Raw genomic sequence first — 19,153 nt, forward strand, 5'->3', positions numbered from 1 at the left:
TTTTCAAAAGCATGAACGCGTCCTAGAAAATTTGGTAAGTACGTTTTTGCTGACCCACGTTATTCATCACCAAGAGAATTGTCTGCAAGCAACCATTCCACGAGGCAGCTCAAATGTCTTAATTTCCAGAAACAGTCTACACCTTGTTCCAGAGACATCGGCTAATTTCTTTTTATCATTTCACACGTCCACAGAAAAACAACCCCTTAAGAAGCATCAAGTTAGGTAATCACAATCTATTACGTATCTCAGTCACGCACTACCAAATATACAAGTATTTTTAGATGCAGAAAGAGAGAAACAAATACCATCTTCGCTCTGTTACAGCATCAGAGTCGATAAAAATATACAGGTACGCATGCTTTACATGGTTACGACAATATCAGGTGGTCCGGTCCATTTAGTCAAAGACCGGACTTCGCCTATTACAACCATGTCCTAAAGCAAAGGGAAACTAAGGTTTCAAACGATTGTAAAAGAAAGTAACCAAAAGTTCAGGTGTTGCACAGACACACACCAGTAAGCTGTATTAGTAGTTTGGAATGACTGCCCTCAAAAACAATGAACCATGATGAACCCAAAATGGATCGATGGCCTAGCATTAAGGACTTCAGAACCAACTCTCCAAGCTTGTTGGTCACTCGGCAAGTCTAATCTTCTCCCACTTGAGCGGACGGTAATCTTCTGACTCAATATTATCGGTTTTAACTAAGAATGCTTCACTCCCTTCACCAAATTTTTGGTGCCGTGATTCGCTGTAACCTTGCAATACAGAAAGATCAACGCCAGCTGCTTGTAAGGCAGTATTTGCTTTTTCTTCATGTTTAGTATTCCAAGTTGACACAACTGTGTGGTCAGCATTGGACTTCAGCAAGCATCTTCCTGCAGTGTCATTCATACAAGCGTTTAAGCCATTAGAGTCGATTTTCAATTTATCAATAACACAAGAAAGAGTACATCCAGCTGGTGATGAACTGCTTTTATTTCCACTTTCTTCATAGATTCTGACTGATGAATCACCATCTACCGTATTCTCAGCCTCACCATTTTTAACCAACACACCGCCTCTAACGATTTCTTGAGAGGATTTTTGCACATCTTGGCATTCATCTTCACAGAAGGATGGCCTAACCAGTCTCCTCCTCTTTCCCAACGATCCCTCATCACTGCGGCCCTCTATATCAGCGCGTGCTTCATTTCCACCCTCCATCTTCCGAACTTCACTCCTACGTTTAAAATTCAAGAAAGGAATTTCACTGCTTTCTTCAGCAACTTCCTTGCTGTTTGTTTCAAACTCACCAACTGATGTAGCTAACACTGGTTCCATATCAGTTATTTTCTCATATTGTTGGTCATCATCCTGAATGCTTGATTTTTGCGGCACCATTTTGTCCATCTTACTCAACAGATCTCTCCTCTGAGACAAGGCATCTAAAAGTTGATCCAATGATGGATTTCTATATGGCTTGCATACCACCTTACATTGCCTACGTGTTTCTGAAGCCTTTGACAAGCGAGAAAATACACTAGTTCTCTTTTGATAATTATCCGAATGGAGTCTGGAGCTCACAGAAGTTGGATAATACCCATCATCATAACCTTCATCGTGCATTAATTGATAAGACCTCAATTCTTGATAGCCATTGCCTTCCTCAAATTCCAATGAACTATTACTTATAACAGATGCATCCTTCGAAAGACTACTATGGAAGAGGGAGGAGTCATCTTCTGGCAAAGAGATAAAGTCAGGAGAAGGCCCTGAGACCCAGCGGTGTTGCCCTCTTAGACCATCATCTTGTAGAGTTGCTTTAGGATCATCATGAGCAATGCCCAAACTGTGCGAGGAGGGCCTAGAATCTATGCCCTTTGTCATATTCATTCCCAGTGATGCAAAAATCTTACTGGCGGATGAGTCATGGTGATCAAGGATGGATGAGTGTTTGTAGTCTTGGAGATCAGTGCAGCCTCCAGAACCTATGAAAGGTTTAGGACAGCCTACAGAACCTATTGAAGGTAAACCGACCCTGGAAGGCTCACAAATAGTGAAGGATGACCCTTTATAGGTCCCGTCACTGGCACAGACATCCATGCTCCGGTAGTTAGAAGGCAACTCAAAGGTCTTCGGATCTGACAGTAATGATGGTTGGCTTCTAAGATAAGGGACTTGAGCGTCTGAGAAATATCTGGTATGAGCATTCAATTCTTCAGCCAGGGAAGGACGGTTCAAGCCTAAATCAATATAGGGAAGTTCAGCCCCACAACCTGGGACAGTGTCGTAATAACGATGAACATAGGGAGAAGTAATAGGAAATGTTCTCCTCAGAGCATAATCATTTTGAGATGATGAACGAGTCAAATCAGGTAGTGCTCTGGTAGCACAAGGTACTGTTGGGTCCCGTCCATGTTGAGAGACAACTACAGAATCATCCGATGTTAGAAGAGGCTTATGTTCATATGAATCAAAGCTAGACCCGGGTTTTCCACGCACCCTCTCATTGCCCAAATATGAGTTTTCAAACTGTTTTATGAGTTTATTGGGCATCCCTCTCTGGAACTGCGATACTCTAATCTTCTTTAGAGAAAATAGGTGAATAAGCCTTAAAACCTAAATTCAATTAAGCAAAAGAATATCAAATTAGTCGAAATCAGCTAAATGAATTATAAATGATATTAAAATGGTTCTCAAATCTTTAAAAAATGATGAGGAAGCAAACCTGGTCATATGACAAACCAAAATCAAATTTGTAGGGCTGGTAGTAGTTTTCATTAATAGCATCACGAAATTCATCTTCAGACAGTGGTTTACAAAACCAAATCCGCTTGCAAAGAATCTGAATACAAACAACATAATACAGGAAATAGCAAGGATTACCTAAACTAAAGGAAGAAATATTTCAACTCAATCTTAAGAGAAAGATATTAATTTGAGAAGGTAAGGTAAGTTTATATTCCTATACCTGAGCAGGATAGGACTTCCCTGATGAGAGAAAAGCATTAGGCATAATATTTAATGCACCATCAGAAGTTGCTTCAAACACACCATATAGTTTTCTCTCTTCATGCTCAAAGAGAAATAACAGCATGCCAGCTTTAACATTCTTCAGAAAACCTGCTTGGCGAGAGGGAAGGCCAAAAAGTTTTCGCTCAAGGCATTCCTTCTTTGTCAAGCGGTTGCACATGAAAATTGCACCCATAAGGACAGAATGCCGTTCACCATAGGCATTTGCCTCACCACAATCCATGGATTTCCTTGCAAAAATGCTAAAACTGTCAACAATCATAAAAATGTGCAGGAAATTCAGGGTGACTGTGTTAGTTTGAAATCACAATAGAAATATATTATCGGCAGAACTTCTGTTAACCATCCAACACCAAAAATGTTAGCTCAGTATTCCAGGTTATTCATCAAGATAGCTAAAAATTGGGATAAAGGGTGGAGCAAGAAAATGGCCATAAATAGTGAAAATCTGAACATCATTGGCTCATATTGGATATCACAAATAGGGATTTAAGATCAATAATCCTTTAGGAAACATAGAAAGCTTAATAGTAAGGTTAATATGTTACAATTTTCTCCAGAGTTATATTGTTAGCTTGATTACATAAGATCCTTTCCAGTCAACATAAGTATTATATAAAAACTTGGTTCATTATCCAGTTGATGTAACTCTTTACTGCAGATTATGACCCCCTCTCTCTCTCTTTACAATCCCCGTAAGGCAATCGCCAAATATGCTGTCAAACATATTACACAGCCATATTCCTACACATTTTGCCACATCAAACCATTAACAGTATTTATCTAATCTTTCACTCCATTAGATTTCACTCTGTCACCAATCCTGTTACTGCTTTTGACAACAGACATTCTTATCAACACGGAAAAGAATTTTACATTTATACCAAGAGAGCACTACCACATGGATAACCTCGTAACATCAATTGGATAAACTGAAGGCCCATCGTACACATACCAACTATAATCAACTACATTTCTTCAGTAATCCCAATTTCCAATAATCTTCCTACTCCTCAGACCAATTTATGGACCAGACCCCAAAATGAGGAAAGTAAGTTCTTGTTGAACAGGCTATCAATATTCAACATTAAGCTTGGACCCTCAGGTGTTCTTTTAAAGTAAATCTTTTAATGTTATTGCTCCAAGTCGTTGCTATATTCATACAGCCTACATTTTTTAAAATCACAAAATATAAATGCAACAACACCCCTACGATTATGATAGACCTTTCAAAATGAGGACTTGCAAGTCAATGTTTATTTATAGCATTCCATTTAGACTCTTAATAAAAACATTCTAGTGTTCCTTCTTAACATCACATAATTAAATTGAAAAACTTTCACATCATGAGACAGCTCTTAGATCATCTTGCTATTATACAAATTTTCCCATCAAATAGCCAAAAAAGGCTTGATCATTTTTCAAACATTTTCTCATTCTTGCAACCCTTGAAGAGGGTTCCCAATGAGGCCAAATATTGTCCATATATTTTCCGAAGTTGATTCCAATGTCATTACCTTCACTTATTAAGTTCTTCTCTTTTTTTCTGTTTCCTTGATTTCATTGTGGTTGGCATGCAGCTACATCTCCCTCTAAATCGAAATTTAGCAGATTGTATTGAAAAAACTTCTGAAAATGTTTAATCAAGATTTCCTTTTTTCCTCATCTCCCATGAAGGTATTTTCTCAAAGGTTTAAAATCAAATTTTATCATGTTAGAGGTTGTACTGAGTCAAAATCATCAAATTTATTGGAAGGACTTCAGAAAATTTAAGGAAAAAGGATAACCACATCTGTTCATAAAAAATCTGCATACAGAAAGTTAGATAATATGCTAATATCCAAAATGGACTTATAATGCCTTACCTTACCTGATCCTAAGTCAATACTGCAGAATGCATGTCTAAGACACCAAAGTAGCATCCACCACCACCACCACCGTCATCCAAACCTTGTACATAAAATATGAAGTTGGCTACAAAGCATAATTTTGGGAGGCTTTATGGGAGGAGGATCAAGCAATTCCCATGACAAGCTGGTAGTCTAATGTCAATTCTCTAACCTAGTGTTAACTAATCACCCAAAAGCAAATGTAGGCAAGAAAGGGTCTTTACATAAAACCTATATGACCAGTTGGCGGATAGGGAGATCTACCTTCGCAAATTAACCTCATGCAACCAAGAAAGAATCTTCCAGAGCTCACCGATACTTCGAAGAGTCTAGACAAAAGAGATAACAATTTTTGATATCAGGAGCTGGGTTTATCTCAGAGGCCCAAAAACACCAAAGAGCCGAATGAAACACAGTTCTAAAAGAAGATAATGTTAGTAGCCAAATACAACCATCTCATCTTCCTACACATCATGTAAAACATTTACAATTATTCAACCAAGATTTCTTTCATGCAGATATTATTTGTCAGCAAAGTAATCTAAAAGAATGTGAATTGCTTTATGTTATATGAAATGGATTTTAAGATTTAAACCATGGTCTGCCGTACCGGTCCGTACGGGCCGGTACGTACCGGTCCGGCCTGGGACCGGTACCGGATCAGCGTAAAATCCAGTACCGATAATTTATTGTTGAAGAACCGGTACGGGACCGGTACGGACCGGTACGGGACCGGTACGGGGCCGGTACGGGGCCGGTACGCCACCGGTTTCGTACCGGTCCGGGCCGTCACCGGTACGCCGACTGGTACCGGTACGGCGGACCTTGATTTAAACTATCGTAATATCTTCATTAATTCTGTTGTATGACCCTCAATTGATATTTCAAATGGTCGCTATGCCTGAGCTTGTAACAGATTCCTTATATTCTCCCTCTCTTGGTTTTTACCAGCTCGGTGTCTAACAACCCAACACTTCTAAGACTTATATAGCCTAATTGGCTAAAATTTATCAAAATACATTCAAGCACATACATAATTAAGTAAATGGGCAGTAGTAACTAGCAAGATAGCCCACCCAAAAAAAGCATACTATCCTTAAGTAGAATAAAAATGGGCATATAAGAATATAGTAGTTCCATGTATAAAGTCACAAACAGCTTTGTTTTTAGTTCCACATCCTCCTATGAGTTTCGGAGTTTATTACATGCTGGGGAAGAATTCTCTTAGACAAAAAGATCAAGAAGCCAAAAAGATATTCCACTTGCCCATCCAATGTGAAAAGTAAAGCTTAAGTAACCATCAATAGAAACACCACCCAGAATACCTCCATATAGCCAAAAAAAATAAAGATGCACATGCTTAGTGCATTAAGCTGATAGTTCGATTCTTTATAACACATCCGCATACAGAATCCAATAAAGTGATGTGATCCCAAATTTAGTTGGAGAATTGTTTAGATAGGTCTACAGTCATGTTTCTAAAATCATATATCTGTAGTTTTATTCAAATCCAATGCAAACTGGGAGCTGGATAATGTAAAAGATGGTTAAGTGATAGTTTGGTTTATAAAGATGCAACCAATCTTAGAATGAAATGTAAAGATGAGGCTATAATTACTTAGGGAGCAAAAAGCTATGGAACAATCGTCTACAAGCAATGTGGTGGTAAGCACTGCGATTTGAGATGTCACATTTTGAGTATGATCTATGATGTCAAGATGCTTCGCAAGGCCCAAAGTAAATGTTAAGCTAACCAATGGTTGCCAAGAGGCTATGATTTTTATTTATGTTATTTCCTTCGGTGATGCCTCCTACAGTCCTACCCTTTTTCTCCTCTACACTAGTGATCACTCTAGTCACTCAGGTCCTATAAAGGTAAAAAACCTATTGCTCCCCTAGATTTGTGAAAGGAAAGTTGATTTTGCTGGATATTAGTTCACGCTGGGACAGCAGATGTAAAAATTCTTCCACAACTTCGGACATTACAGACATCAGATTTTCATCACGTACAAGCTCAGTTATGCCTGTTTTTGGATTAGCCATTTTTACCACATGACGTACAGAACAATGCCTAGCATATAGAAAAAACTGTAAGTGAAACAAATTCCATGCATGTTTTTGGTGCTGATTTGAGTATAAAACCATCCAGAAGCACATTACATGGTGCATCACCATGCAAAACCTCTAAGACACTGACGGGAAATAAGGCAATTTCCTAAATGTATGCATGTTCATTGCACTTCTGAATACCGTGACAACAAAGGGATTGACAAATCAAATAGAAATTATATTATAATGATCTCCATAACATAGTTGTCAAAATGAATAGATGATCATACATTATTCTATTATCCTTGGATGAAACTATATATCAAAATGGACTACTTGAAAAATATTAAGCAGTCAAAGAGACACTTACTGAAAAGCACTTATTTTGAAATAATAGTTAACAAATTATAAACCATTGAACAAATGTAATATTTTTTAACGGAAACTATTTTTAATACTATTGAGCTTACAATATTGTCAATTCTTAGAAATATAGCCTGTTGAAAACAATTAAGATTTAAGGTATAGAAAAGAGAATAAAAGGAAACAAACAAATGGAGAGTGAGAACAAAAGAAAAATATAATATAGTCATGGAAAGAAATGAAGGAGGACTTTCTTTTCTTTTTCTCTTTTTCTTTTCTAAGGGAACCTTACTTCACTAATGGGGCTACTGGAATGGACTAGACATACAATGCATTCTCACTTATGTAACAGCTTGTAAGTTGTAAAGAAGGAATATTAAAATATTAAAAGAACACATATACAGATACTCACAACATAATATCATATAATAGAATCTATGTTATATATCGATAAAGTATATTGATAAACAGAAATATTTCCATAATTGGATAAAAGAGAATAATCTGCTTTCCTTGAATTGGCCTTGAATCAAATTTAGCTGAGTGAAAGATCACTTTCCCAAAGCAACCCATTCCAGTGAAGAGAGCAACTCACAGAATATAAATTACTCAAGATGTTAAAGGGCTAGGGGTAGCAATTTTGCCTTGTCTCATGTCTGCTCAAGAGAAGGGAATTGATAGAAAATCTGTTTTTTTCTCTATGCCTATTTATTAGGATGTACAAACTAAAACTTAGCATGCAACATGTGCTTAGCAAATGGGAGCAATTCTGCAACAAACAAAAAGGTGATATTGCAGGTTGTGAACTTAGCTCTATGTGAATATATATGAAACATTTTATTTTGGACAAGAGAAATGCAAGGACAGTCAAAGACAAGCATAACCAAAATCATAAAGTAAAATTGAATTTGAGGGAAAATAACCATTGTCATTGAGAGAGCACTTAAATATTAGGGAAGAATGTGTTCGATTGGTGGGAGTGAGTAGCCCTTCTATGTTATATGGATGTTAATTGGGAACATTCTGGAAAGAGAAACATGAAATAAAAAGTCAAAATTATAAGGTTAAAATGGATGCAAAAGCAAATGATAACACCAGCAACATGATAAAGCACCAGGCACTTCAGGATTATGCAAGATTGTGTTAGATGAGTAGGAATGAGCAACCTTCTCCACTATAGGGGTATTTGTGCTCAATAATTCCAAGAAGCAGCTGAAGTTTGTCCACTAACCTTGATAAAGGCTTTATGCTTGCTAAACTGTATAAATTTCGAGAACATGTGAAGGGAAATATGGACCTCCGTATAAATTATTAAGTAGCAAAGGATTTCTTTTTAAGCCTGCCAAAAGAAAAAAATTTACATGTATTTCATAAACCAAGTTCTAATATCAAGCGATCAACTACTAGAACATCAATCACAGGTGAGAAAACTAAAGTATGTCAAAATATGTATACAGGTGCTTAGAAATCTAAGCAATTGACCACTTAAACCAATTGTCCCTGCATTGCCATTTAAGCAATTGAGTGGCCATTTTTTCATTCCATTTCTCTGAATTTCTCTTCCATTTGATCTGTTAATTTTTTTATAAAAAAATAATTTTTGTGAGAAGCCATTCCCTAGAATTTTTTTCTTCTCCTCTGGTTTGATTCCTAGTTTCATAAAAATAAGAGGAAAAAGTCAATAATTTTCAAAAAAAAGGTTCAAGACATGGTGGTGGTGACTCGTTAAAAAAAAAGGGAGAACATTTTATGGAGCGAGATCTTTAGGCAAGCAAAAATAAAGGAAAAAAACAGGTGTCCGCAATTTGCCATGAGTTTGAAAAATGATCTAGCATATGAGATAATATAAACTGAACTACAATATGTGAATATTAAACTGGAATGATATAACTATATTAAGACTATGAATAGACGTAAAATGTAATGCCCGGAAAATCTGATTTTTTTTTTTTTTACCCATTGACAACCTCGCTATAATCTGCTTAAATCTTCTAACAAACTCATTAGCTCCATGGTCCAACCAATCACATTCTTCCCTATTTATCACAGCAGAGATGAAAACAACTAGACAAGGACAGGACAAGCTAAAAGGTATACCTTCCGCAGCATGTTACAGAAGAACTTAACATTTATGTCACTATTCCAGTAGAGGGAAACTAAGAAAACTGACACAAATGGTACTGGACTACATGAATCTTACAGCTGTAAAGAAGAATTACAACACTGTGAAATTAGGGAGTCTGATATTATTCCTTGAGTGCAATCCACCTCTTGCTAATTAATAAGCAAAACCATCCACTCCACCTATAGCATACAACAAGATAAAATGAATAAATATCACAAGCAACAAATGTAATAACTGCAACAATTTCAGAAACACTAATCCAATCTATATTCTTGGCAGAAACCAATAGGTGATGACCTTTAGGGGCTATCATCCGAAACAAGAACTTAATGCTAAAACATTTTCTTTGAGCGATACATGGAATATGCACCCTCGACTTCATCCAAGGGCAAGCCCTTAAGAGAGATGCCAACCAACTCAGCTAACAATTGTTGGCAATTTAGTACTTCAAACTTTTATGATCCAAAATCCCAAGATTACAAACTGTCCAACAAATAGTTGACATACTAATATGCGAATCAAAGAGCAAATTGCCCTAGATGACTTGAAGCTATTCTAGTACCATGTTTTCTAATAATAACCTAACCAGCTTCCTATACAAATTTGCTTCAATAATTAAGAGATTTTTCCATAAAAAAGAAAGGGACCGACCATAGCAAAGCATCAACTCAATGCATAATGGAACAAAACCAACCAAACTAAAACGTTATAAGAACAGAACCAAAACGTTACAAACTACGCGCTGCATTCTTGCATCACTAAGAACAGAACGTTCAAACATCACGATATACTGCACCAGATCAAATGATCCAAAGAATCCCTAAACCAAAACGTTAGGAAAAAATTGAAAAAGAAAAAAAAATCACAACCGCAAAGAAACCCTAATTCCAATAACGATCGGAACCAGACCGCAGCATGGCATCTAAAATACAAAACAAAAAACCAAGAAAAGAAATCAAATTAACCTTGACCGCACTCATCCCAGCCGAGGGGAACCAAAAAAAAAAAAAAAAACCTTCAGAAGATCTATCTCAAAAACTGTAGCAGGATGACGCATCTAACAGTCGTAACAGAAAAAATTAACAAAGTTAACAAAAGAAAAAGGATTAAAACCATCCAAGAAAGCACCAAAAACTCCAAATTAATAGTGTTCCTTGGCTTACCTAGACGATGATGGCGATCAAACATCCAAGAAATCAACGAAAATTGGATTTAAATCAAGGGGAAAGAGAATAGAATAAATACCCTCTAGAAGTGGGGAAGGCGCAGCCGGCGCGTATCTGAGAAAATAGAGAGGAGAGAGGGCGAAGAGATCGAAAGGTTTTTTTTCGTTATCGGAGAAGGGCCGAGCCTTCAAGAAAGAGAAATCATTGACGGGAAAACCGAAGAAGGAGAAAGCGATGGACAGGAAGGCAGTCGGTGCGCTCACTTTACCTTTCTCTGCAACCGCAGATGATGCGGCGGGATGGCGTACAGAAGCTAATGAAGGGCATCCTAGTAATTTGCATTGAGGGGTGGGAGGAGAACCGACCCAACGTTGCGTTGGACCCGGCGCTTTTAATTTTTTTTAAAGTAATATTGACACCTCGCAAACTTTGGCGTGCCCCTATATAAATACCCCTTCAATTCTAAAGATTTTTAAATTTCCAAATTGTTTCAAACCACCATCCCAACCTCCCGTTCCAAATAATAATAATATCCCCAAGCTTCCTCAAGCTCAACTATTTTGGATAAAGACACGAGAGGAGGTGCGGATTTTATCATCAGAAACCCAACAAACTCCATGGTGGTGGCGGTGGGTGGCTGTCAGTTATTCGATATTTCGGCTTTCGGTACAGAGCTGAGGACTGTCTAAGCAGGCCTTCGATATGCTTGGCGAATGCTACTAACCAATTCAGTCATCCTAGAGAATGACTCGGCCACGGTCATCAGTTAGATCCAAGGGGTCCGAGGGGTGCCGGCTGCGACCATCCCTTACTTCGAGACATTTTAGTGATGATGAGGGATAGAGGGACCTTCTAGGCCAAGTATGTATTTAGAAAATCTAATGGGGCTACGGATTGGGTGGTTGCCTATATGGCCAGCCATGTTGGTAGGACCTTGTGGGCTGGGGATGGGGAGGTGCCTTGAACGCTCCGCGATATTTTATTTTATGACTTTATTGGGTGTATTCATACATGTAATGTATAAATTACCTGCTTTAGCAAAAAAATAATAATAATATACCCTCCTCCTCTCTCACATTTATAAATATCTCTTGACCGTAAATATAAGCAAAGAAGTTTAAAATGCTTTGAGATATGTGCAGAAAAATAAATATAGGAGTTCATACTACTTTGAGATCTATGCGATGAGTGATCTATAACTATGAGTTATATACTAAGTATGCTTTTTAAGATCTATGCAGGAGGATAAATGAAAGAATTCAAATGCATTGAGTTTGTGCAATAAGTGATTCTTAATTATGGGCCAAATATAAAGAGTGCTTTGAGATCTATGCATATGGATGAATGAAGAGGTTTAGAGTGCTTTGAAATATATATTATGAGTAATCCTTAACTATAGACCATATACTAGGAATGCATTGAGTTTTATGCAAGTGAATGAATGAAGAGGTTCGGAATGCTTTGATATTTGAACGATGAGTGATCCTTAACTATGGGTCATATATTAAAGATGTTCTGAGATCTATGCAAATAGATAAATGAAGAAGTTTATAATATTTTGAGATATGCGCGGTGGATAATCCTTAACTATGCGTCATATACTAACAGTGCTTTGAGATTTATATAGACGGACGAACAAAAGGGATTGGAGTGCTTTAAGATCTCCACAATGGGTGATCCTTAACTATAGACCATATACTAAGTGCATTGAGATCTATGCAAGCAGATAAATGAAAGTGTTTGAAGTGCTTCGAGATCCATGTAGTGGATGTTCCTTAACTATGAATCATATATTAAGAATATTTTGAGATCTGTGCAGACGAATGAATGAATGACTTATTGGTATTTTGAGATCTGTTCGGCGAGTGATCCTTAACTATAGGTTATATACTAAGGTTCTTTGAGATTGGTGCAAATAGATGAATGAAGGAGTCTGGAGTGTTTTAAGATCTGTGCGGCGGATAATTCTTTAACTATGGGCCATATACTAAGGGTGCTTTGAAATATGTTTTGCATGGAAGATCCTTTGAAACATTCAAAGCATATCAAGGATACTTTTGTCCTACAACCACTTGATGCTATCATAAGCATTATCCCATTATTAAACAAAATTCTTATTCATAAAAGTTTTCCTATTAGATAGGTTCCTAACACCTTAGCTGGGCGGGGATATCAAACCCTAGAACCTAGGGGAAGCCTCGAATAGTATTGCTTGCTAATATGCATTCTACTACCATCCTCCATATAAGATTTAAGATTTCATGTCAACTCTCCTCTTTTTTGCTAAAAATGTTGCTATAATGTTCCCTCCACGTAATCCATGGCAAAGCAACAACAGCTATGTCCTATATCCATCGCTTGTGAGCTGCTGCTTTTTGTACCATCCACTATGTCCAAATTTTTGACAAACATGGGTTATGCTTCCTCAACTTATCGAGCATCTGAGAGGGTGCTTCCTTTGTACCCCCCCCTCTTTGAAAAAAAGTTTATTTCAAAGTATGATCTTTAATTGGATAAGGGGTTCAAGGATTGAACTTTCATGGTAAATCCATTTAGTCAAGATCAAGCTCGTTTTCCTTTAGTTCAATTTTGGGTTTATCTAGAAGCTCGTTCTCCATCCATCACAGATCCTGTGGGATGATTTTGTACTATAGTTTGGTGGAGGAACTTTAGGACATCTTTGAAGAAATGCATCCGGTGCAGTAGCTAATTAGGTGGCTTTAGAAGTGTGTGTACAAGCTCGTTATGTCATTGACACGAACGCACCCTAGAAGCTGATACAGATCCAAACAATAGATGTGAGATGGAAAAAAGGATGCATATGACCAAGTGGAGACAGTTGTGGAAGCAGCAGTCATAGAGGAGAGAATGAAGTAGGTATTGCCCCGAGCACTGGTCTTCCATCTCTTGAGTGTTTTGGAGGAAGTCCCAATCAAAATCCAGTCCATCGAATCCTTGTCCCATGAAAAGCATTGGCACACATATGAATGAGGTGCTTTACCTAATCATGCACAAGATCTTGTAGTACTTATCAATGAAGCCCTATCTATTTGTATTACACAAGAAATCAATTATACAAGTTAATAGACTGGGATCAACACCATGCTCTCTTTGGATGCGTGAGCAGTGATTCCTTAGTTCCTTCCAATGAGTTTGGAGCTTGGCTCGGGCCCTTTCCTAAGAATTTTTTTTTTTTACTGAAAAAAGGGGAAGGGGGCAGGAAGAGACAAGCCCACCCCCGCATAGCAGCCCCCACTGGGCCCCCGTCCCGCCAGGAGAGTGTTCAATGCGAGCAGAAATGACCGTGTGTTGGGCACCCTGGCCGGTTTTACTCATACCCTCTCCACCCGTGGGCCCGGCTCGGCTACTTTTCTGGCTCCGGCTCGATACCATCATACCACGTGTGAGTACGTTACACCTAGCACCACCCCTCCCAATCCACGTGTTCGAGTAGGGGGCATCCGGTCTTCACAATTTAATCGACCCCGTACGTTTCGAACTCGGAACCACGAGGATGGAAGTGAGGTCACGCTGCCATTGAGCTACCACCTTGGTGGCTTTCCTAAGAATGTTCACCATGATGCTCCCAAAGGAGGAAGCTGTGCAGTGTTTTATTAAGTCTCACCATAAATAAAGCAGTGACAATAGGGGTGGTGAATATTTCACGGAAGCAAAAGTGCAGCTTGTGCAAGCGAGCAGGCTAGAGGGCATAGTGCAAAATTTAGAGATACCTGGTGAAAGACTAAACAAAGTGACATAAGAAAATAAACCTTAGCTTATAATTTGAAAGCAATTATTAATTTAAAAATTAAAGGCAAAGCGATCTAAATGTTAAACTAAATTATAGGAAACTGGTAACTAGTTGCTTCCTGCCGGGCTACCAAGAGGGTCATGCTCTCTTCGAGATGCTCCATGATTAAGAATTTCACCATATAAGAGAGAAGCACAGCATGTGTCGTTATTAAAAAAAGAGAAGCTTTAATAATTTTCAATAAATAAAATTGAGTACAGGAGGGGGTATTCATAGGCTTTGGTATCTCTTAGACTCTTACAATGGTAGAGACATATTAGTGAAAAACAGCTTCTAAGTTAATTAAACAAAATTATCTCACTGTACCCGGCCATCTAGAAGAATTATTGTTCCAACATTGACCTATCCGAGTCGTTCCAATGCCTGCCTAGTTACGGCACAATATATTGTATCAATAAATGGCCAGTAGTTCTACCGTCAACCGTCTAGACCCAAAGTCCAGTTTGGGGCAAGGTTTGAGGTTTTTGAATGGTAAACGATTATTGTTCAATTCCCTTTAATGGTGGGTAGTGCATTGTAGGATGGATTTTGATGGTGTACAACTGGCAGGAGGATGTTGGAGGTGGGTCATCTTTTTGTTTAGGTCCAGTCCAAGACAAGGATGGTGAAGAGGAGGGAGAAATCTAAGGATGGTGATCAGCTAGGTCCGAAAAGGCTCAACCAGTGACGGAGGAGTTCATTCCCTGCTCCTCGATATTTGGATGATGGTGAGAGAGGACGTTACATTTCAGACTATGCATGTATATCGTGAAGCTAACGGGGCAGCCGACTGGATGGCGGCATATGTAGCGAGCCACTCAGGAGGCATCCTATGGACTGGAGAGGAAGAGATGTCCGGAGCACTTTGAGAACTTTTGTTTTTTGATTCTATTGTGTGTATTTGTACCGTGATATATGAAATGCCCGTTTTAGTATAAAAAATAAAAAATAAAAAAAAAAAGGAGGGAGGAAGAGGAATTGGATTGAAATGAGGCCATGGGAGATCCAGGGATGACCTTCAACTAGATAAGAGGATGGGTGGATAGAGATCTCAAAGTGAACTTGGTTGACAGAAAATAGACGGAAGAGTTGGGGAGACTTTATTAAAGGTTATTTAAGGTAGGACTCGTATTGTAGTACAGAGATAATTATGAAATACCAGGTTTTACAAATTAATTTAATAAATTAGTCTGGATATTTAAAAATTGCAAGTGAAAAAACGGATGCGATTGCAGGCCATATCTGACAAAATAAAAATAAAATCAAAGAAACAACAACCTGGTATCGCAGCATTACTCAACCGCAAGCAAGTTCCTTTTGAAATTTCTCTTTCCAAAAATGTCGGGGGGTTCAAAGCAAAAAAAAAAAGAAAAAAAATGTCGGGGTTATATTTGAGAACACAAGAAGTCCATCACAACCGGTCCATACGTATATTCTATCTAGATCTCATATATTATTGCCTAATTCTTTTCGAAGAAAAGAATCAAAGCAACACTATTGTTTATAGGTTTGGGTTCTAACTTCCGCATGAAAGAATAATGATTGATCTTTTTTCGCAACATTAACCATTAAATTGTATCTTACATAGTTCTCAAAGGATTCTAAACTTTATTATTTACTGTCAGCACTATTTTTGAAGCGAACACTGCAAGTTAAAGAAGGGGTTGTTTTTTTGATATAACGGTAACTCACGCTGGGGCAGCCAATAAAATCAAAAGAAAGTAAAAGGCAGAGCGAAGGCGAAACCAAGTCCTGATCTTCTAAAAAACACTCTCTCGAATGATGCATAGTATAGAAGGTATCCCAGTCTATTGTACTGTTCATCTTTCGGTAGATACGAGAAGTCCGAAAGAAGCCAAATTCTCCTGGGAGCTCTTGAATCCCTCTTTTGCGTGAAAGACGGCTCATGGACCCAAATTTGTCCATTGCAACGGTTGTCAAATCCAACACTGTACATAAAAGCAAGCTGGCTCAACCTGAAACCAACTCAAACCCACATGTTTTACAAATATAGGAGACAATACGCTCGGAAATAGGAAAATACATCTATAAATCACCATCCCCCACCATCCCACAAAGAGCAAGGAAGAGCAAGCAACTCCTTGTAACCGAGGCTTCGTAGCTAACCCAAGTCATGAGCCTTAAAGGAGGCAGCATGAGATTCTTGGAACAGCTGTTTAGAAATTTCATTTGGGACAGGCAACAGAGTAGATAAGGTGTCCACCTTGTGGCATGGGAGGTGATATGCCAGCCAGTTAGGTCAGGGGGTCTGGGGGTGCATTCTCTAGTAAAGAGACGGAAAATTTTGGCAGCGAGACATGCAACCATGTACATTCTGGAGTCAGACAGTCTGTGGTGTGCCCTTCTGAGGGGCAAGTATAGTATGTGTGCTCGGTGATGGATGATTTCCGGGTGGGGCGATATAGTTCTTTCATATGGAAAGAGATATGTGCAAATGCCTCGGTGGTGCTTCCAGTGATTAGATGGGCCATCGGAGATGGCCAGTCTATTGTTGTCCTTAGAGATGCTTGGGTGATTGACCAACCATTGGGTAGGATGCGGCAATGGTGGACTCGACGAGATTGGCGGGGTGCAGAGTCATGACCTGTTCAGTCTAGGCAGGGGCCGATGGAATGGAGCAGTGATTCGAGATGCCTTTGGGGAGCAATTGGCTGAGAGGGTCCAAGCTATTCCGATCCCTGGTGAGGCTGGGAGAGACAAGCGGCTATGGGCCTCGACAAGAAGAGCAAGGGTGTGTGCCAGGGATTTGCAGGTGCTGATGGGCAGTGAGGTCACCCGGCAAATTGAGAGCAGGTGGATATGGAGGATGCAGGTGCACCCCCGAGAGGTCTTGTTTATTTGGAAAGTGGCTTGGGGCTGCCTATCTGATGCAGGACGGAAGTACGGATTGAAATACAGAGAGAAAGAGGAGAGGAAGAGGGGAAGAAGAAGGGAAAGAGGAAAAGAGGAGGAGGAAGAAGAAGACCAATTTTTTCATTCATTAATTCATTAAACCCTAAACATCAGGATGGACCCATATATATAGGGTCACAAAATAACAAATAACCCCTACAAATAAAATAATTCCAAAAAGCTCCTAAAATGACAATATGCAAATAAACCCAAATGACAATATGCAAATAAACCCAATCAACATAAAATAAATCAATCTAAAATAAAATCAGGTTGGCTGAATCGGCTGGAACCCGCTGAGCTGGCTGGATCCTGTGGCGACCGGCTGACCTGGCACTGGTGTCCGCACCAACTCTCCTCGGGTGGAAAGAAGTCGACCTCGACGAAAGCGGCTCGGTAAAGCCCCGGTAGTACTCCAACAAGTCCGGGTCAATCGGCGGTATCTCCTCGCGCTGGATCCAAGTGTAGCCGGACCTTGGTCGTCCTCGCCAACGAACCAGAAAATGTTGGATGCCTCCATCACTGGTAAAAACTATTTGCTCGGCTAAAATAGAATCAATATACTCTTTTTGTGCTCGATGGGGGGTAAAAGGAAACGAAGATGGCATGGAATCAATAATAGGATAAACATCAGGCGCAGGAGAGTGTGCAGCAAAAGAGTCATCAGGGATTGCAACCAAATCTTTAATATTAATAGTAAGGCTATGACCGAAATCAAATGGAAAGTCAATGGCATAGGCGTCAGTGCCATCCTTGTGCAACACCCTGAATGGTCCAATACTAAGAGACTGCAATTCCTTAAGATGGATCATTACGTAACCCCAAGTTTGAAATTCTTTAGCACGGAAATCAGCTTGCATCTTATACTGAGCAGTACATGTATGAATGCCCTTATGGATTTCCTGATACAACTTATGAATGTGTTGTGTAAATGCATATGCAGGCTCAGAAATCCTAATATCAATTTCGATGGGTTGTGCGAGGGCATATCCAACTACACTCATGGTAGACTGGTCAGACTCGTTATCTGACTGTGCAAGCGAGCTAGGTGGAGTGTGGGTGCATCCTAGGGTTTCAGGTTTGTCATCACACTCTTCCTCAATGTCCTGAATGTCATCGAGGTTTGGTTCATAGATTTGCTCCTCTAAGTCATCTATGTCACCTCCCTGCTCTTGCTGAGCAATAACGAAAAATTTGTTCGCACATTGGGAGGTAGCGTGACCAAAACCTTGGCATTTGTAACACCGAATTTTGGAATGTGGTTTGGGAGGCTCACCAAGCATTCCCTTGCCATTAGTGTCTCGGCCTGTGACATGGGCAATAGGAGGGGGCCTATGAGTAGTGGACCCTACAGAAGGTTTGGACCCTAAGGAAGTAAGGCCGGTGGGAGTGCTCTGTGTGTCAGGGCGCCTTACAAATGTGGACTTAGTGTTCCATCGGTTTAGGAGATCGTCTTGGTAGTTAAGGGGCAGGTATTTTTCTTTAAGTCTCTCTTTCATCTCTACCCAATCAGTTACTTCATGTTGATGTCTCCTAGCTAACAAATGTTCGGTACTTTGCCAGAAAAGTTTAGCTCGACCAATGAGCTTCATTCTGGCGAATCGAACTTTTTTATCCTCAGACAAATTGTACCACTCAAAGAAGTGGTCCATTTCGTGTAACCAATCGGAGAAGACTTTCGGGTCAAGACGACTGTCAAAAGTGGGGGCTTCAACCCTAATGCCTCGCATTACATCTTCATCAGGGTCACGAGGTTCTCTGGGTTCTACGGTATGTCGGTGACCTCTATCAATATGAGGAATGGGACCAGGTCCTCTAGGGCGAGGGTAGGCATAATGG

At 39.3% G+C, this 19,153-nt stretch overlaps 1 protein-coding gene across 13 annotated transcripts; it reads right to left on the reverse strand.

The window, feature by feature from the left end:
• Positions 1-221: 221 nt before the first annotated feature.
• Positions 222-11,028, reverse strand: LOC103718793 (DCD (Development and Cell Death) domain protein). 13 transcript variants are annotated; one of them, XM_008807762.4, is made up of 7 exons: positions 10,691-10,889; positions 9,521-9,624; positions 8,552-8,659; positions 5,173-5,237; positions 2,958-3,249; positions 2,715-2,831; positions 222-2,605 (listed from the first exon to the last, which is right to left on the reverse strand). In XM_008807762.4, exons 3-7 carry the CDS (start codon positions 8,597-8,599, stop codon positions 638-640), a joined length of 2,490 nt encoding a protein of 829 aa, XP_008805984.2. In that variant the 5' UTR covers positions 8,600-8,659; positions 9,521-9,624; positions 10,691-10,889; the 3' UTR covers positions 222-637. The 13 variants fall into 13 exon arrangements, with proteins under 13 accessions (XP_008805984.2, XP_088576351.1, XP_017701126.2 ...); XM_088720225.1 differs by having other exon boundaries at positions 2,958-3,267; positions 10,691-10,828; XM_017845637.4 differs by lacking the exon at positions 8,552-8,659 and having other exon boundaries at positions 10,691-10,917.
• Positions 11,029-19,153: the final 8,125 nt, after the last annotated feature.

This window comes from Phoenix dactylifera, chromosome 1 (assembly GCF_051530095.1).
Source record: "Phoenix dactylifera cultivar Ajwa chromosome 1, Ajwa_hap1_PhDact_Kaust_v1.1, whole genome shotgun sequence".
In the NCBI taxonomy this organism is placed as follows: domain Eukaryota; kingdom Viridiplantae; phylum Streptophyta; class Magnoliopsida; order Arecales; family Arecaceae; genus Phoenix; species Phoenix dactylifera.